Below are 21,213 nucleotides of genomic sequence, written 5' to 3'. Positions count from 1 at the left end.
ATATATATATATATATATATATATATATATATATATATATATATATATTTGATCAAGGAGCAATTCTAAGATGTCCGCCTGACCGTGTATTGTAATCACGCTACAGTATTCAGTAATGGAGATATCGTCCCGAAATTTGACACAGAATCGTCTTTTGTCTGCATGCAGGCCAAGTTCGAAGAAGGTCCAGGTTTTGATATAGCTCCCATATAAACAGATCGCACGATTTTGGGCCTCTAGCTTATAGAAACCGTAGTTTTTACCCAATTTGCCTGAACTTGGAAATCTAGAGGTATTCTAGAACAATAAAGATGTGTACCGAAAATGGAGAGTACCGGACCATGTTTTGGTATAGCCCCCATATAGACCGATCTCCCGATTTTATTTCTTGGGCTTCTAGAATCCGTAGTTTTTATCCAATTTGCCTGAACTTGGAAAACTAGAGATATTCTAGGACCATAAAGAGGTGTGTCGAAAATGGTGAGTACCAGTCCATGCTTTGATATAGCCCCCATATAGACCGATCTCCCGATTTTACTTCTTAGGCTTCTAGAATCCGTAGGTTTTACCCAATTGGATTGAAATTGGAAATCTAGAGGTATTCCAGGAGCATAAAGAGGTGTGCCGAATATATTGTGTATCGGTACAGTTTTTGATATAGCCCCCTTACAAACCGGCCCTCCGATTTAGGGTCTAGATTTTAGAACTACAATTAGATGTGCTGAATATTGTGTGTATCCCTCCATGTTTTTGGCATAGCCCCCATTAGACCGATCTCCCGATTTAACTCCTAGGGTTTCTAGAAATTGTAGTTCGTATTCGATTTGCCACAAATTGAAATATACTGGCATTTTAGACCCACATATAAGTGTATGTTTTTATCAGTCCACTTGGTAAGGACTCCATATAGACCGATTTCAGATCTTGAGGGTACAGAAGGTGCACTGATCATGAAAATTGCTTGAAACTGGATGTAAAATTTCCAGATTTTACTTATAGTAATAATTTAAATAATCGGGGTAAAAATCTACAGATTTTAGATTTAAAATCAAGGCGTTATTTCATCATTTTTTTGCACACTTACAAGAGATGTTTATGAATCCTCTAAAACTCAAACAAAAAATGGTTCTTATAAATCCAGAGTCTGATCTAGTCTTCATAGGTAAACTCTTCAAATTTATCTTCGGAAGCGAAATGGTTGAATTGATCTATTTGGGAAAATATCTGTCATCAAACCCCCCTGAAATTTGCAAAGGAACTTAGTATATTTGATACATGGTGGTGGGTATTTAAGATTCGGCTCGGCCGAACTTACTGTTGTATATACTTGTTTTTTTTTTGTAATTTTTTATGTTAAACTTCGTTTTTATTTTGTTATTTTTTGCGTATAAATATATTCTTTCCATTAAAAATCAAAAAAAAAAAAAAAAAATTAAAATTATCGTAATTTTCAAACCTTCTCAAAAGAACTTCCATGGAAGTGCAAAAATCAAACAACAAAGGTTCAAAAATTTTTAATTTTGATAAAATTTTTAATTTTGTTTTTTTTTTTTATTTTTTACTTTTTTAATTATTTTCTAATAGTTTTCGTGAAATTTAATTGGCCACAACTTAATTTTTTACTTAAAATGACATACTTTCTAATTCTTGTCCAAAATGACTGCATCGGAAGTAGAAAACAATCGATGGGGGATTCCGGGATGTGGTTTAAAAGAAATGTTTGTGGACTTTTCCAAAAGGACTGCATCGTAAGTGGAAAAAATCGATGGGGGATTCCGGGATGTGCTTGAAAAGAAATATTTGTGGAGTAACTTCCAATTTTTTTTGCTTGGTTTGGATGAACCAAAAAAAAGATAAAAACACCAGAGCTGGATTATCCGAAAAATGTACGCCAGATTTGATCGAAATCCTCGCTGCATTATTAGAAAACTTGCTTGTGAGCTGAAGCCATTGAAGTTTAAAAAAAATAAGCTAGACTGGAACTGGACAGTTGCACGAAAGTGGCCAGTTACCGAATTTTGGGGTTTCCGATGAGAAGCCTTTACTTTTAATGCACGTATGGCATAAATTATTTTGCTGTATGATGCATATTTGTCCATGAATCACGTCAATTACGCATTGTCCTTATTTCTCTCGACAGGGCTTCCTGATATTTCGCAATTTTCACCGAATTGCTTCATCTGAGGAAGCAAATCGGGATAAACAAGTAAAATTAAATTAAATTCCTCTGTTGGTTAAGCTACACTTGTAGTTTAGTCAATGCATGGCTTTAAGCTGAGATCAAAAACAACAATAACGATAAGTAAAAATAAACAAAAAGATCTCAAACTTAAAAATATAAAATTTTATTTGAACAGAAAAAGATCGAGTAGAAAACAAAAAAAAATAAAGATAAAGTTCATAACTTTTGCTTTGAATTTTTTCCCATTAAATTTAGCACATAACTAATATAACCCCCGTTAAAGGCTTTATGTAAGCCAAATTTTCCTTTATTATAGAGAAAATCATGTTTGATTTAAAGAAATGATCTTTCAATTAACTGAAATATTTAACATTTGGATTAATGATAAAAAAGCTTCAAATATGGGCTAAAACCAAATTCGAGGATTTTGTATCTTTTGTTTTAAGGTGTAATTTTTTTTTATAATTTGGATTTTTAAACTGATATTTTTTATACCTTTTCTAATCCATCAATAAATTACTTTTGTATCCGAACTTTATATTATTGTGCCTACACCCAAAAAAAGTTTACCAAAATACTTAAGGGAAGCTTAAAATCTTTGAATACAAGTAAACCTTTTTTAACCTTCATTCTGTTAATTAGATCTATATGAACAAATCTCAAGTTATTTTCAAGGCGTGAATTATTTTCCATCAGCTAGAATAAATGTCTTCCAAAAACTTCATATTTTTGCAAATGAACCAACATCCAATCTCATCTTATTAATAGCTGAGTTTGATTTTTTGTTTACGTTTAATAGTCTCTGCTTAGATATTTTTTTTTCTACTTATGCACTTGTAGCGTCTTCTAATAGTAACGTTTGCGTGCCCACACTTTGGTATGCCCGTCCATTTGTTCACTTCATATGCATTGTTCCTATTGACTCTAGAACAAAGCCGAAGAAAAATAAATAAATTTGTATTTGTTTTTATGACCTTTATATCAATATGTATGGTTAGTCTTTCGAGGGGTTGAGTTGCAAAAAAATATGCTTTGATAATATAAAAGCTTAAAACTCGTTGGCCAACCTTTCATTGGGAAGGCTGATTTACATAAGCTTAGCCCGAAAAAAAAAATTGTTTAAAAAAATTTTGCGTCCGGTTCCCAAACAGTTCCAAAGTCCCAAAACGACTCATCTTCATCACACGTTACTACATTCCGGAATCCAAGGGGGTTCTCTCCACTATGTTTTTGTACTCCTTTTTATGACATGTGACTTTGTCTTAAAATGAACAATAAAATGTAGAACTACACCATATTTTTAGATCTACATTTTCGAAACAATCTCAAATCTTTCAAACTTGTTGGGTGCTATACATGTATAAAGGTTTATGTTCCTATATAAATATATTTTAATCTGCCCGATCTGGACATAATTTGTTAGAGTTGTACAAAATTTGTAGACTTTAAATTTAAGTCGGCTAATGATCTGGGGTGGAACACAATGTTAGTAAAAAAAAACAAGTAAGGAAAGTCTAAAGTCGGGCCGACTATATTATACCCTGCAGCATTTTGTAGATCCACATTTTCGATACCATATCAAGTCCGTCAAATGTGTTGGGTGCTATATATAGAGGCTTTTGTCCTAAATACACACATTTGTATTTGGGAGAAACTCGATCTTAAAAAAAAAAAAATTGTTAGACCTCTAACAAAATCGGCTAATAAGCTGGGGTGGAACACAATGTTAAACCGGGAGCAATTTTCAGGCATATATAGATATGTATTAGAATTATAGGAAAATTTAAGTAATTTTTACAAGTTTTCGACTTAGCAGTAGTGATTTTATATGGAAAATGTTGGTATTTTGGTCATTTTTTGCCGAAATCAGAAAAACGTATATATGGGAGCTAAATCTAAATCTGAACCGATTTCAACCAAATTTGGCATGTAAAGTAAGATTGTTAATTCTATTTCCTGTGCAACATTTCACATAAATCGGAATAAAACTCTGGTTGGATATTGAGTGTAAATCGAACGAAACCTATATGTGGGAGCTATATCTTAATCTGAACCGATTACAACCAAATTTGGTACACTTTACGACACTATCAGTTATAACCTTTTTGCAAAATTGAAAGAAAATCAGGGGAAAACTCTGGCTCCTGGGGCCATATAAGTGCATATCGGGCGAGTGGTATATATGAGTTCTATTCTGGCCCAAAATAGGTACTTGTGTCAAATTTGAAGTTGATTGGACCAAAACTGCGACCTAGGCTTTGATTACAAAAATGTGTTCACAGACAGATGGACGGACAGGGACCGACCCTGAGCAATACTGCCAACGACACTATATGTCTATATCGTCTCCTTCTGGGTGTTGCAAACATATGCACTAACTTATAATACCCTGTTCCACAGTGTGGCGCAGGGTATATAGAGACAGGATTGTTGGCTTTATTTAGATCTAATTTGAAAAAACGACTTCATAATTTCACAGAAATTACTTATAAAATATATTTAATTCGTTTTGTTTCTTAATATTTAAAAAATGTGTCACTGTTTTAAAATTATTGTTCCACCTTTTAATGCATGTGACACTTTTTGTGCCAGTTCTTACAAATATCAACTGTAATGCTGGTATGGATATTCTCTTTAGCTCAATTACTATGACAAAAAGATTTCCATTGGATTTCTATACCCTCCACCATAGGATGGGGGTATATTAACTTTGTCATTCCGTTTGTAACACATCGAAATATTGCTCTCAGACCCCATAAAGTATATATATTCTGGGTCGTGGTGAAATTCTGAGTCGATCTAAGCATGTCCGTCCGTCCGTCTGTTGAAATCACGCTAACTTCCGAACGAAACAAGCTATCGACTTGAAACTTGGCAAAAGTAGTTGTTATTGATGTAGGTCGGATGATATTGCAAATGGACCATATCGGATAACTTTTACGTATAGCTCCCATATAAACGGACCCCCAGATTTGGCTTACGGAGCCTCTAAGAGAAGCATATTTCATCCTATCTGGCTGAAATTTGGTACATGGTGTTGGTATATGGTCTCTAACAACCATGCACAAATTGGTCCACATCGGTCCATAATTATACATAGCCCCCATATAAACCGATCCCCAGATTTGGTTTGCGGATCCTCAAAGAGAAGCAAATTTCATCCGATCCGGCTGAAATTTGGTACTTGATGTTGATATATGGTCTCTAACAACCATGCAAAAATTGGTCCACATCGGTCCATAATTATATATAGCCCCCATATAAACCGATCCCCAGATTTGGTTTGCGGATCCTCAAAGAGAAGCAAATTTCATCCGATCTGGTTGAAATTTGGTATATGGCGTTAGTATATGGTCTCTAACAACCATGCAAAAATTGGTCAACATCGGTCCATAATTATATAAAGCCCCCATATAAACCGATCCCCAGATTTGGCTTGCGGAGCCTCTTAGAGCCAAAAATAATTTACCAAAATTTTATTGCCATAGAAAATTTTGTCAAAATTTTATATTTCTATAGAAAATTTTGTCAAAATTTTATTTCTATAGAATATTTTATTAACATTTTATTTCTTTAGATAATTTTGTCAAAATTTTATTTCTATTTTTTTAGGATTTTATCTCGCTAGAAAATTTGGTCAAAATTTTATTTCTATAGAAAATTTATGAAGCACCTCTTAGTTAGAGAGGAATATTTTGCAAAATCTTCCAAAACATCAAGAATTCTACCAATCTACCAAACAGTAAAAATCTCTCATTTTTGGTAGAATCGGGTTCATAATTGCATATAGCCCCCATATAAAGCGACCCCCCATATTTCAATTCTGGCTTTATAATTACCGCACAAGTGTTCATATCGGTTCGCAAGTATTTCTTCCCTATATATACCGGTCAAGAACTGAATATATACGTATTTATTCGGCCGTTGTTTTGCCTAATATATATACCGCATGGACTAACTCACTATTTAAAAGATGATGTTAAGAAGTTTTAAGATGCCTTGCCATCGGCCGCAACCCAAGTAATTCAATTGTGTATGACCGTCTTTAGTAGAAGTTTCTACGCAATCCATGGTGGAGGGTACATAAGATTCGGCCTTGTCGAACTTACCGCCGTATATACTTCTTTTTATACCCTGCGCCACACTGTTGAACAGGGTATTATAAGTTAGTGCATATGTTTGTAAAATCCAGAAGGAGACGAGATAGACACATGGTGTCTTTGGCAATAATGCTCAGGGTGGGTCCCTGAGTCTATATAACCATGTCCGTCTGTCCGTCCGTCCGTCTGTCTATGAACACATTTTTGTGATCAAAGTCTAGGTCGCAATTTAATCGGTTCAGATTTAGATATAGCTCCCATATATATCTTTCGCCCGATATGAACTAATATGGTTCTAATAGAGTTTTGGCCCAATTTGGTTGAAATTTTGCATAGGGAGTAGAATTAGCGTTGTAACTATGCGTGCCAAATTTGCTTGAAATCGGTTCAGATTTGGATATATCTCCCATATAAAGCTTTCTGCCGATTTACACTCATATGACCACAGAGGCCAATTTTTAACTCCGATTTAGTTGAAATTTTGCACAGGGAGTAGAATTAGCATTGTAGCTATGCGTGCCAAATTTGGTTGAAATCGGTTTAGATTTAGATATAGCTCCCATATATATGTTTTTCTGATTTCGACAAAAATGGTCAAAATACCAACATTTTTCTTGTAAAATCGCCACTGCTTAGTCGAAAAGTTGTAAAAATGACTCTAATTTTCCTAAACTTCTAATACATATATATCGAGCGATAAATCATAAATAAACTTTTTCGAAGTTTCCTTAAAATTGCTTCAGATTTAAACGTTTCCCATATTTTTTTACTAACATTGTGGTCCACCCTAGTGCATTAGCCGACTTAAATTTTGAGTCTATAGATTTTGTAGAAGTCTATCAAATTCTTCCAGATCGAGTGATATTTAAATGTATGTATTTGGGACAAACCTTTATATATAGCCCCCAACACATTTGACGGATGTGATATGGTATCGAAAATTTAGATCTGTTTTTTTTTTTTTTTATTTTACTCAATCACTCTATTAACTGCTAACATGCTAGTCATTTCTGTCCATGATTTATTTTCGTTGCCGCTCCTTGTGCATTCCTGTCTTAGCATGTCCTTTTATATCTTCCCTCTTCCTTCTACTTCTGGTTTCTAAGCATAACTTTTTTAAAAATTTCATGACATTCAATTGTCTGAAAATGTCACCACGAAATGTTTCCTCATAAATTGAAATGTCTGAAAATGTCAACCCAAACCCTTTTTGTAAGTCACTCTTCTTCCATGACTCAAAATCGGCTTAGTTTGGACATATCTGCAATAAAAAAATAAATAAACAAAAAAATCTCCATCCTACAAAAACCTCAACGAAATTCTACTCCAATCACACCAAGTGATCTTCCTTTGCATGTTAAGCAGAATTTAATAAAGAGGCTCATAAGGTTTCTGGAAAATTATTTTAAATCCAATTTTGCCGCCGTTTAATGCCATAGTACACGGAATGTCTGAAAAAAAAAAAAAAAACAAACAAACAATCCTAGGGAAAACTTCAAGTGGCTGCTTAAATCTTGCAGCTCAGGCAACTATCTCTAGAATTGGTCTTGCTTACCTTCAACGAGATGCAATACCAATGGCGCAGCATAGCATCATCATCACCATCAGCAGAGGTTAGTTGGAAGCAAATTTTGTTGACAATTGAATTGACTGGATTGGATATTGAACGCCAATGTTTATTGCTTTGTTTGTTTAAACCTCTTCTCAAAGTCAATGAAAACCAGCATCTGCATCTGGAACCAGTGTGATCGGCAACATAAAATATCAGAGTTCAATTGAATGCAATGGAAACGCAAACCAACAAGAACATTTACTTTACAATCAATTTCAATATGCTTGTTCCGGCTCGAGCAGAGTTCTTTCGAATGCATTGTTCTCTTCGGTATTGTTGTCGTTTATGGGCAATTATCATTGGTTTTAAATCAAATTAATTTAAATTTACAAGTAATAATTTCAAAATAATAAAGACTATACAAACTCTGAGAACAGAAACGTTACCACAAACAGGTTAATTTATAATTGAGGAACAATTACCATCCGATACTAGAATGTACTAATGAGCGAGTATTTGTTAATTGTTTCTATATTGAAACATCAATACCTTCATGTAGAAGACGAGATATTCTAAAAATAAATTAACCTTTAGGAATTTCATCATTGCATCAGTTATAAATGAGCATAGAATTCTTGAATCGTGGGAAAATAAATGAAATTATAGCGACTCGCATAATTATCATTAATTTAATAATAAAATATGATATTATTGCGATTTGAAAGCTTGATACGAGCAATAAAATGAAAGTTAGAAGCAATTGTTAAGATTTCGAAGAAGATCATCATATCGTCTGGTCTTACACTTGTGCTTTAATATTAAAATGCTTTATTTGGTGTAGCATTGGTTAGAGATTGTAATGAGAATCATAGGTTGGGTTAGGTATAGTGGCAGCCCGATATTTCAGGCTCGCTTAGACTATTCAGTCCATTGTGATACCACAGTGATGAACTTCTCTCTTATCACTGAGTGCTGCCCGAATCTATGGTAAGCTCAATAACAAGGGACCTCCTTTTTATAGCCGAGTCCGAACGGCGTTCCACATTGCAGTGAAACAACTTAGATAAGCTTTGAAACTCTCAGAAATGCCATCAGTATTACTGAGGTGGAAAACTTTTTAGTGTTTGCTCGAAACTAGGTTTGAACCCACGACCCTGTGTATGCAAGGCTGGCATGCTAAATATTACACCACTGTGGCTCCCGAAATGAGAATCATAAAGTCGATTTTTTCAAAATCTGAAAAATTCGATTTTTGACTTTTGCCAAAGTCGACATTCCAATTTCTGCATTCATAAAAATTTCAAAGTTTTTAAAATTGTGACAAATCACACTTTCAACTGTTGCTATTAGTTCAAGTTGTATCACATTTCCACGTTCATTTTTTCAAAGTTTTTTGTTTCGTTAAAAGCCGCATTTGGTCATTATCAAAAGTCAATGGTGGCCAACATCAAAGATCGATTAGTCAACTCACGATTCGATTTTTTTCAACAAGATATGCTGATAAAAAAATATCGATTAGTCAACTCACGATTCGATTTTTTTCAACAAGATATGCTGATAAAAAAATATAATTATACATAAAAGAATTTCGTATTGTCTAAAATTGAATATTTGCGAAGAGTAGAAGTCATCGTCTAAAATTGTTGATATTAGTTTTGAAAAAAAAAAAAATTAGGGAACCATCTAACTATCTAAAACATCATAACGTCAGCAGGATCCCGGGAAATTTTAAAAATGGAATGGAAAAAGTCCGAGAAAATACCATAGAGTTGGGTCATCCCCAAAAAATTTTAGTCTTCACAAAATTTTTAAATATTAATTTTTAGATGGGATTTAGCCTATTTTAATAACTATGGTAGGTACAACATATATCCAGGACGAATCTTATGTAGCCTCCACCATGTATTCCGTAGAAAGTTCTACTCAAGACAATCATCCAACGTCGAATTACTTGGATTGTGGTAACACTTGCCGATGTCAAGGTATCTTAAATCTTCTTAACATTGTCTTCTAACTTGTAATTTAAGCCACATGGAATCTATGTTAAATAAAAAAGACAGATTAAATTCCAATATAAGCCAATCCAGTTTTTGATCGGTTTATATAGAGGAATGTTCAAATAATTATGAACCGATATGAACTAATTTTCGCAGGATAATTATGGTGCCAAATTTAAAATGATTCAGATGTTCCGGAAATCAAATCTGGAGATCGGTTTATATGGAGGCTATACTTACTTATTAGATACCATATGCTGACACCATGTACCAAATTTCAACCGAATCGGATGAAATTTGTTGTCCAGTAGGCTCAAGAAGTAAAATCTGGAGATCGATTTATATGGGGGCTTTATATATCTATGAACCGGTATAGACACATTTTTGCATGGTTGTTAGAGACCCTATATTGACGTAAGGTACCAGGAGGCTCAAGAAGTAAAATCTTAAGATATGGGGGATATGGACCAATCTCTGCATGGTGGTTAGAGGCCATATATTGACGTCATGTACCAAATTTCAATCGTATCGGATGATATTTGCACCTCCAAGAAGCTCCGCAATACAAATCTAGGGACCGGTATATTAGGGGGGCTATATATACTAATTTTTGCGTAATGGTTAGAGGCCATATATTGACATCACATACCAAATTTAAATCGGATCAGATAAAATTTGTCCTCCCGGAGGCTCCACAATCCAAATCTGGTGATCGGTATATATGAGGGCTATTTATAATTATGGGCTGATATGAACCGATTTGTACCAATATGGACCAATTTTTGGTTAGAGAACATATATTGACAATACGTACGAAATTGCAAGCGAATCGGATATAACTTACTATTCCCAGAGGCTCCGGAAAGACATTTTTTAGCACCCTATCTGGCTTTAAATTTAGGACCAATAAAACTAAAATTAAGATACAGATCTCATTTATCAAATTTTCATTGTCTTTTCGCGGTTTATTAATAAAGGTACTCGCAAATGCCAGTTTAAAAATCCAAATTATAAAAATGTTTTCTTAATTCCAAGAAAACTTTAAAACAAAGACGCTAAATCCTCAAATTAAGTCTTAGCCTATATTTGAAGCGTTTTTATCTTAAATATAAAGTGTCAAAATTTCAGTTAATTTAAGGACAATTTCTTTAAATCAAAAATGTGTTTCTTTACTTTAAGGAAAATTAGCCTTAGTTCAAAGACATGCAACTTTATCGGAGGGATGCAAATTTATAAAATTTGTGTCCTAAATTTAATGAAAAAAAAATTGTGAAGCAAAGATTATAAACTTTATTTTAATTAAAATTTCATTATTTTAAAGAAATTTGTCTTTAAAATTTTGTAAATTTCGAATTCTAAAATTTAGGTTGCGTAATCTTTAATATCACGTAAATATTTTTTCAGTGTGGGGGCTATACCTAAAAGTGGTCCGATATGGCCATTTTGCAATACCATCCGATCTACATCAATAACAATTACTTGTGCCAAGTTTCAAGTCGATAGCTTGATTGTTGTTTTTAAAGGGTGATACGGTCAAAATTTGGTCAATATAAACTTGACGTATTTCTTTCAATTTTGCATTTAAAAAACCTGAACACCCCTCATTTTGAAGGTGTGTGTGTGTAGAATGTTGCTCCTATTTTGATTTTGGAATTCACTCTTCAGTTGTCAAAATGCCGTCCAAGCAAGAAGAGCAGCGTATCAAAATTTTGCTCGCGCATCGCGAAAATCCGAACTACTCGCACGCAAAGCTGGCAAAATCGCTAAAATCGTTACAAATGTAATTAAAGTGTTTGGGGAACGTTTGTCGCCATCCAGGAAGTCTGGATCGGGGGGAAATCGAAAACTGGAAGCCGCTGAGACGACAAAGAGAGCTGCCGGTAGTTTCAAGCGAAACCCTAACCTCTCTCTCCGAGATGCCGCAAATAAGCTGGGTGTATCGTCTACAACCGTGCATCGAGCCAAAAAACGAGCCGGACTATCGACTTACAAGAAGGTAGTGACTCCAAATCGCTATGATAAACAAAATACGACGGCGAAAGCGCGATCCCGGAGGCTGTACACGACGATGCTGACGAAGTTTGACTGCGTGGTAATGGACGACGAAACCTACGTCAAAGCCGACTACAAGCAGCTTCCGGGACAGTAGTTTTATACGGCAAAAGGAAGGGGAAAGGTAGCAGATATTTTCAAGCACATAAAACTGTCAAAGTTCGCAAAGAAATATCTGGTTTGGCAAGCCATCTGTACCTGTGGCTTGAAAAGCAGCCATGGAGTGGTACGCCGCCAACAACGTGCAGGTGGTTCCCAAGGACAAGAACCCTCCCAACACGCCAGAGCTCCGCCCAATTGAGAAATACTGGGCTATTGTCAAGCGGAACCTAAAGAAGACCAAAAAAACTGCTAAGGACGAGCAGCAAACTGGCTTTCTGGACAAGGCGAAGAAGGTGGACAAGGTGGCTGTACAAAATCTGATGGCAGGTGTCAAGTGTGAGGCCCGGCAATTCGGATTTGGAAAAGCGAAAGTCTGAATATTTTTCCTGAATTTTATACTAATTGAACTTGAAAAAGAAATTTAATTAGATTTTTTAAATAAACGATTTCACCGATTTACACGCGTTTTCCCTTGACCAAATTTTGACCGTATCACCCTTTATATACTTTATGGGTTGTGATACCAATATTTCGATGTGCTACAAACGGAATGACAAAGTTAATATACCCCCATCCTATTGATATAAAAATTCCGCGTACAAACCGATTTTTTCTTATTTTATAACCTGAGAAAAATATTTTACTAACATTAATAATTTGATATAACTCCACAGTATGCCTTTGAAAGTTGTATCCTTCTTTGTGACATTGAAGAATGTTGAAAGGACCTTTATTCATATTAACTTCTCTCGCTTTTTTCTCTTTTTCAGGTCCAAGATTTTCGATTTTTATGCCCGAATAGTACGGCATTCGATCAAGAGGCCCAAATCTGTGCCAATTGGGCCGATGTCGATTGTGAACAAGCTGTGCTCTATTATGGCAGTGACAATTTTGATTTGTATCGCATTGGGTCAGGTTTCGAAAGCAAGCGAGCTCCATTAGCCGAAGAAGATGAGTCAACGTTCCATTTGCAGCGTGCGGAAACGGGTAAGTGCACAGCACATATCAGCCTCATCTTCCCCATATGCATGAGCAAAACTCTAATGCAATTGTAATTAATTAAACTTAATCTCTTCCATCATCATCACCATCATCGTTTGGTGTATTTCTCCACCACCTCCGCCTTAGGTGATATAAGAGGCTACAAACAAACGACTGTAGATCAAAAATCACGCCCCGACCAGCCACCCAATTACACCAGACAATATGAAACGGTAACGCGTGGTGGTACTTTTAATAGCCAACGTAGCAACAACAACCAAAACTATGTGAATGGTCCAAATGAGGTGGTCGCCGATAAGAAGAAGAAGGCCAAAACGGATGTTACCAAGAAACCAGCCATTGTCAGCTATTATACACCAACTTCAACGTCTACCACAAAGACGATATCAACAACCACTAGTACAACAGAACGTTATAGCCTTAATGATGATTCCAAACGTAAGATTGGAGAGATCATTAATAAAATGTTCAAATTTCCTCATTTGAGAATGTCTGTTTTTTTTTTTTTGATTTATTGCAGAAGACTTGGATGACATTTTCAAGGGTTCTCATAGTTCTCATTTCTTTTCCAATCGTAATGGAGGCCGAGAAGATGACTTTGTGGATCATCCAGTGGCTAGACAACAGAAGCCCAATGATTTTAATGATTTCTCTAAAAAATCCGAGGCCACTACTATTGGTAAGTCAAGGGTAACACCAACAAGGACTAGACGACCAACACAGGCAACATCCACCACGAGTTTAGCAACCAGTACCACAACAACAACGGCCCCTAAGGTTACGAAAAAGGTTACACCCAATTCTTATTACAATACCGATTTCTATGATTATTCCCTATACAAGTCAACCACATCTGCGGTGACAGGTAGTTCCACCACCACTGTAACCACTCCGAAGCCAGCCCAAAATAATGCTGTAAATCGTTTCAATCTGGGCTACAATGATTATCAGACCCAACTCTTTGTTCAACCTACCACCTATAATCCCAATCGTTTAAAGGCTACCACACCTAAATATAGCGAAACAAACCGGGGAGACAAGACAACCCAAACAAATGAGGCCTTTAGTAAGAAACTTCAAAAATTCGAGCAAACCCAAACTAAGTTACAGCCCCAAAATAGTAGCTATGTGAATTTGAATGAATTTAGCGAATTCGCTAAGATTAAACCCCAAGCACCGCAACCCTTCCAACCCAAAGCTCCCGCCAAGACTTTTGAAGCTCCCAAGAGAACAGATATAGAACCACAATATCAACGTTCTCGAGGTCAATCGGCTCGTAATAGTAATCAACAACCTGAACCTTTTAGGCCAGCACCCACTCGTGCCAGTGTGAATACCAAGGCAACAACAACGGAAAAAGTTAAAGAAAAGGTTGCGGCATCGTTTGCAGATACCAAACCTAGAGGTTTTGTAAGTCGTGGTAGCATTAACTATAAGGCTTCCACTCAGAGAAACAGTGAAACCTATCCCACAGTTTCGGCAAACAATTACAAAAAATTTTCCACCCTAGTGCCCAAGGAAAAATATGATCCCACCACCTTCAAGCCCTCGACATATAAGAAGCCCTATGAAAATAATGGTTACCAAGCTCAGCAAACCATTAGACCACAAAATAAACCCCAAAAGGCCGTAACAGCATCCGTGAGCACTACTGCATATACTACAGCTAATCCTTATTACAACATCGATGAAGATGATGGTCAATATCATCCGGAATTATATGAACAAGATTTTCCACGTAGTAAATTGAATTTGCAAAGATCTAGTTCTTCGACCACCAGTACTACTACGCCAACCAAGAGTTCCACCACTTTGAAGCCTCAATATCAAAATCCTGCCACCCATCTAAAGAGTCAACAACAAACCTCTTTCCTCAAAGAGCAATCGGCTTTCAATAATGAATTCAGTGACGAGGATGAACTCTTTAATATAGCTCAATCGTTGAACTTTGGAGCGGCTAGTATCAATAAATTAAGGGCTGATATTATAAAGGCCGAAAAGACATCACAGCAATATAACTCCCACTATAATCCCCTGAATTCACTAACTAGTCCCACGGCCAGTAGCAGTACAACACCAGCTTCAAGTACCACAACCTATTTCACCTATCCTTCGTATTCCAGCACATCTACACAACAACAGACCACCCCACGTACTAGTACCACATATACAGCAAATGTCTATAGTAGTCCCACGGTAGTGAGTAGTACTACCACTAGAAGACCTACTTCTACCACTAGCTATACATCAACTACTCCTTATCCCTTCAATATCACCAAGAGTGGTAAGCATGCAGATAAAACGGATAAAAAATCGAAAAAGAATGAAAGTAAAAAGAAAACCTCTAAGAGGCCACCCCATGCCGATGAAGATACCAGTTACGATTATGCCTATTACGATACGGATACTTTGAGTGAATCACCTCAAGAATATCCAGAATATGAAATACAAGAGTTTGCTAAAACAAGAAAGAATTAAGATTGAAAATATAGCCAGATTTTTTTTAGCAGGGAATATATGAGGATGAGAATAATTAAAAAAAAAACAAATCCCATAATTTTCAGAACTCACATACTAGACACATACATACATACAGATATAGGCTTACACACATAAGTACATGCAGAAATACAACCAATTGAAACATCATTTCACAAATCTATTTGTATTAAGTTCATTTTTTTATGGAAAATAAATTAGTGGTTAATTATACTGGTCAATAAAATTTAGCCCCTAAATATTGAAGCCAAAAGTTTTAGAAATTATGAATTTTAAAATTACTCGGAAAAATTTTATTTAACAAGAAACTTGATCTATTTTCACGAGAATGACTTCTGCTATGGATTCCGTCAATTTAAAGTTAATCAGATCAGCCAACATAAAAGGAGAAACTAAAAAGTTAATAGACCCCCCCCATCCTTTGGTGGAGGGTATAAAATGGAGGCCATCATTACATCTAGGTGAGAGTAAAATCCATTACCATATAATCTATACTGAGGACCCACCGTGGTGCAACAGTTAGCATGGCCTCCTTATATACAAAAGGGTCGTGGGTTCAATCCCTGTTTCGACCGAACACCAAACAGTTTTTATGCTGTGTACACCCAGAGAAGGAATATGATCACCTCAAACATATTTTAAGAGCAAAATGTTATTTTTGGGTGGTGACCATTAAACATGGTTTTCGCAACCATGTTCTTTTCTCGGAAATCATGTATCTGATTTCGGCAAGCAGGTTATATTTGACGAGAAAATAACATTTTAGTGACAAACATGTTACATGGTCACCATACAAAAATAACATTTTGCTCTTGAAACATGTTTGAAGTGATCATATTCCTTCGCTGCGTGTATTATCCCCTCTCAGAAATGCTGGTTGCATTTTTTGAGTGTTTCAAAGCTTCTCTAAGCGTGCTTCTCAATGTGAAACGATAAACATGGATTCGTGCAGCACTCAGTGATAAGAGAGAAATTCAACACTTTGGCATCACAATGGACTGAATAGTCTAAGTGAGCCTTAAATATCGGACTGCCACTATAGCTAACCCACATTGAATTAGAAGGTTCAGTTAAAATTTTCTAAAACTAATCTAAATTTTCTAAAATTAATCAAACTTGTCCTTCCTTGTGGTTTCACTGTTTTTTGAGTGTAGGTAATCAGCAAGAAAAATTAGAAGTTGTTCCACCAAAATTTCTTTTTAAATGAAATTCTTTTGGACAAGTCTTAGAAAATAGGCTATTTTCTTGTTTCAAGTGAATATTGAATTTTGAACAAATAAAAGTAAAAATAATGAAATTCCCCTATCGGGAATTGCATTAGTTCCCGATCATAAGTTTCGGATCCAGACGACCTTTTTTTGGAAGCTCCTTTTTTTACTGAATGCTACTAGATTTGATTTCCTCCAAACGATTGAATTTTGTATGCGATCCTCAGAGAAAAAAAATTGGAAATTCTTCCTCAGTCAATGTTTAGAGTACATTTAAAAATTTGCGATAAAATATTTGCTGGTATTATTCAAAACATCTTTCGCATAAGTCAAAAAAGTTAAGAAAAATTTTATTTTTGTTTTTTAGTTTTTCCTTACATTTTTAAACGAAATCCGAATTACTGAAGTAGTGTCAAATCAATGCAGCAGATGCCTAAAAACATTACTTCCGATCAATGAAAAAACCACTTAATATTCCTTCCCAGCAAAAAAATTTGGAAGTTCTTTCAAAGGCACAACTTTAAAATCACTTCCAGAAGATGCACACACAATGATGTTCTTTATTTTAACTACCCAGGAAGTTCTTTTAATTCAATTTTTATAACTTGGTTTTTTCATACTTTTAATGGGTAATTTTAACTTTTTTATTTGAAATGGTTTAAAAACAGAGTAAGAATTCATAAAATGGTACAAATAATTTAAAATTTTTGTCGAAAAAAGGTTTTTGTCCCAAATACATATATTTAAATCTGACTCCATCTGAACAAAATTTATAATCTATAGACTTAAAATTTAAGTCGGCTAATGCCTTGGCATTGTAAACTATGTTAGTAAAAAAAATATGGGAAACATTGTAATCTGAACCAATTTTGAGGCAACTTCGCAAAAGTGTATTTATGATTTATCGGTCGATGTGTTAGAAATAAAGGAAAATTTGAGTCACTTTTACAAGTTTTCGACTTATCAGTGGCGATTTTATAAAGAAAATGTGGGTATTTTGGCCATTTTTGCCCAAATCGGAAAAGCATATATATGGAAGCTATATAGAAATCTGAACCGATTTCAACCAAATTTGACATGCATACTTTGTAGTTTAATTCTACTCCCTGTGCAAATTTTCACGTAAATCGGACTACAACTTTGAGCTCTGTGGTCATATGACGGAAAATCGGGCGAAAGATATATATGGGGGCTATATCTTAATCTGAACCGATTTCAATAAAATTTAGCCCAATCGACTACACTACTAATTGTACTCCTAGTGCAAAATTTCAACCAAATTGGGCTTAAACTCTGGCTTCTAGGGCCATATGAGTCTATATCAGGCGAAAGATATATATGAGAGCTATATCTCACTCTGAACCGATTTCAATCAAATTTGGCACACTTGACTATAGTACTTATTGATCTCCTGGTACAAAATTTCAAACAAATTAGGGTAAAACTCTGGCTTCTTGGGCCATATAAGTCCATATCGGGCGAAATATATATATGGAAGCTATATCTAAATCTGAACCGATTTCAATCAAATTTTGCACACTTGACTATACGGCCAAGTGTTATGTTTGTATAAAATTTCAAGCATATCAGGGTAAAACGCTGGCTTCTGGGTCCATACAAGTGCATATCGGGCGAAAGATACATATGGGAACTATATTTAAATCTGAACCGATTTCTTCAATAGGGTTCTATTCTCACCCAAAACAGGAACTTGTGCCAAATTTGAAGGCGATCGGACTTAAACTACGATCTAGACTTTGATCACAAAAATATGTTCACAGACAGACGGACGGACGGATAGACGGACATGGCTAGATCGACTCAGGGACCCACCCTGAGCATTATTGCCAAAGACACCATGTGTCTATCTCGTATCCTTCTGGGTGTTGCAAACATATGCACTAACTTATAATACCCTGTTCCACAATGTGGCCCAGGGTATAATTATAAAAATTATTTATTTGACAAAATATCACAGATTTTTTTATACCCTGCGCCACACTGTGGAACAGGGTATTATAAGTTAGTGCATATGTTTTTATTTACATCCAAAACATTGAATTCGGATCACACCTAAAGAAGTGATGCAAATTCAGTGCAACGGCTGTTGACAGGGAGGACTTATGTCCTATGACAAGCCCATGTTAAATGCATCGCTTCTGCGTCAATTTTCCACCATTTCCGGATCCAAAAAGAACATTTTCTTTTTCTGCTGGGTTGCTGCTGAGCCAATTTTATACTACTTCCGAATCAAATAGCGATATTTTCATTGGTGTTATGATTAAACTTTGCTTGCTGGGATATGAAATTCATTGGCGTTGAACCAAAATTGCACTAATTCCAGTTCGCAAGTTGGGAATCAAAACCACTTTTGTTAGAAGATCCTTTTTACTGGGTATTGCCAGCGATTCATAACGAATTCCACCATAAAAGTGCTTTAAAAAACAGTTCTTTTTATATCCCGAAGTGGTGCAAAATCGGAACAAAAATCGTTATTAAGCGGACTTTCAATTTTTTAACATCAGCTGCATTGATTTTGCAAAGGTTCTCCGCGGTATTTCGGTATTATTCCAAAAAAAAAAACTTAAAATTAATTATTTTCTAAATCTTGATCGATTGTTATCAGTAGTATCTCCACGGCATATATCACGATATGTTTTTCCTTACCTCTCAGCCGAGAAAATCTCCCAAAAGTTTTATGTAACTTTTATACCCTAAACCATATAGCGGTCAGGGTATAATAACTTTGATCTGCCAAAAAATCTGCCTACCAGAAATATTGATTTTAGACCCCATAAAATATATACCGATCGACTCTGAATCACCTCCTGAGTCGTTTTAGCGCTTGGTGTCAGTCCGTCCGTCCGTCCATGTATTTGTTGTTCGCAGGATTCCGGTCGCTATTATTAACCGATTTGGATGAAATTTGGTGTGTGGCGTTTTTTTTTGGTACAGGGACAAACGCTATTGAATTTGGGAAAAATCGGATCAAATTTAGATATAGCTCCCATATATATGTATCGCCCGATTTCGATAAGTGGGGTCAGATTGCATTAATTTACTAGCCGATCGGCGTCAAATTTGCCACAAAGTAATACAATTGACAAACCTTTAAGTGTGCCAAATTTCATCGAAATCGGTTCTGATTTAGATATAGCTCCCATATATATGTATCGTCCTATTTTCCCAATTTTGGGCATAAATCCCTTATTTATCAACCGATCTGACTCAAAGTTGGTCAAATCTTATTTTCTCTAGCACTTACTATATGTGCAAAAACTCATCGAAATCGGTTCAGATTTAGGTATAGTTCCCATATATATGTATCGCCCGATTTGGACCATAAAACCCTTATTTATCAAACGATCTTACTCAAATTTGGCTTACTCTAATCTTCTATATCACTGACTCTATGCGTAAAATATCATCCAAATCGGTTCAGATTTAGATATAGTTCCCATATATATGTAGCGCCCGATTTTCAAAAATTTGCCCCTTATAACCTTATTTTTGACCATAGTGGTCTCATTTATTAACCGATCTTGCTCAAATTTAGCACAAGGTAGTCTCCTATAATATCAACAAAACCTGCAATATATAGTCCAAATCGGTTCAAATTTAGATATAGCTCCTATATTCATATATGTATCGCCTGTTTTTGAAAAATTTACCCCTTATAACATTATTTCTAACCATAATAGCCTTATTTAATACCCGATCTTACTCTAATTTAGCACAAGCTATATAGCTCCCATATATATGCATCGATCGATTTTCCCAAATTTGGCCATAAATATAACAAAAATAATAAATGTCATTCTTCGAATTATTGACCAGTACAATTAATATCATATTATTATATTATGTACGTATTTAATTAATTCTATCACACATCTAAACCAATAATTCTGAAATATTTCTAATTAAAAACATCCATATAAAATCTTAATTTAATAAACAAATTGAGAAAGCATAGGAGATTTCTTCGATATTGTCTCAATATAAACAGCTTACGCATTCATATCTATAAATAATAAATAAAATTATAAAGCAAACCACAAATAAAACATTGAAAATGTATTTCTAGTTATTTAAATTGAAACAAAAACATTTAAACGTATGTTTTTTTAGTCGTTAGACAATTATTAAAGTTAAAATATTAAATATAAATCTTATACACTGTATATGTCAACTATGTTCACACAATTTTCGCTACACTACAAACAATATATCATAGTAGATATCTTATACCGTTATGTCTTAGTTTTTCTTTTGGATTTTTGTAACATCTTTTTCTTCATTATTGTCTTTTGTAGGATTTGTATTTATGAAAACCTATAACTTTTTTATGTTTTTCTTTTTATACGCAAAATGAAATTGTTTATTATAAGAACTTTTTGTATTGTAAATAATAAATAAGAAATAAAATTATTATATATTTATATTTTTTGGCAAGTTTTCGAGATATATCGAATCTTCTTTTGAGTTCATTATGTGATATGGTGCATGATATCCCAGC

General features: G+C 34.9%; 1 protein-coding gene across 2 annotated transcripts in view; it reads left to right on the top strand.

Annotated features, from left to right (window-relative positions):
• The window catches only part of LOC142222079 (uncharacterized), a 60,298-nt gene extending 44,559 nt beyond the window's left edge, over positions 1-15,739 (top strand). For both annotated transcript variants that reach the window (XM_075292026.1, XM_075292027.1), the window contains exons 4-6: positions 12,756-12,972; positions 13,114-13,425; positions 13,508-15,739. In XM_075292026.1, the coding sequence (XP_075148141.1) occupies positions 12,756-12,972; positions 13,114-13,425; positions 13,508-15,465 (2,487 nt within the window). In that variant the 3' untranslated portion in view covers positions 15,466-15,739. The remainder of the gene's footprint in view (positions 1-12,755; positions 12,973-13,113; positions 13,426-13,507) is intronic.
• The last annotated feature ends 5,474 nt before the right edge of the window (positions 15,740-21,213 follow it).

The sequence above is a fragment of the Haematobia irritans genome, chromosome 1 (genome assembly GCF_050003625.1).
Source record: "Haematobia irritans isolate KBUSLIRL chromosome 1, ASM5000362v1, whole genome shotgun sequence".
Lineage (NCBI taxonomy): Eukaryota > Metazoa > Arthropoda > Insecta > Diptera > Muscidae > Haematobia > Haematobia irritans.
Note: the sequence above shows the minus strand (reverse complement) of the source record. Positions and strands in the feature narration are given on the sequence as shown.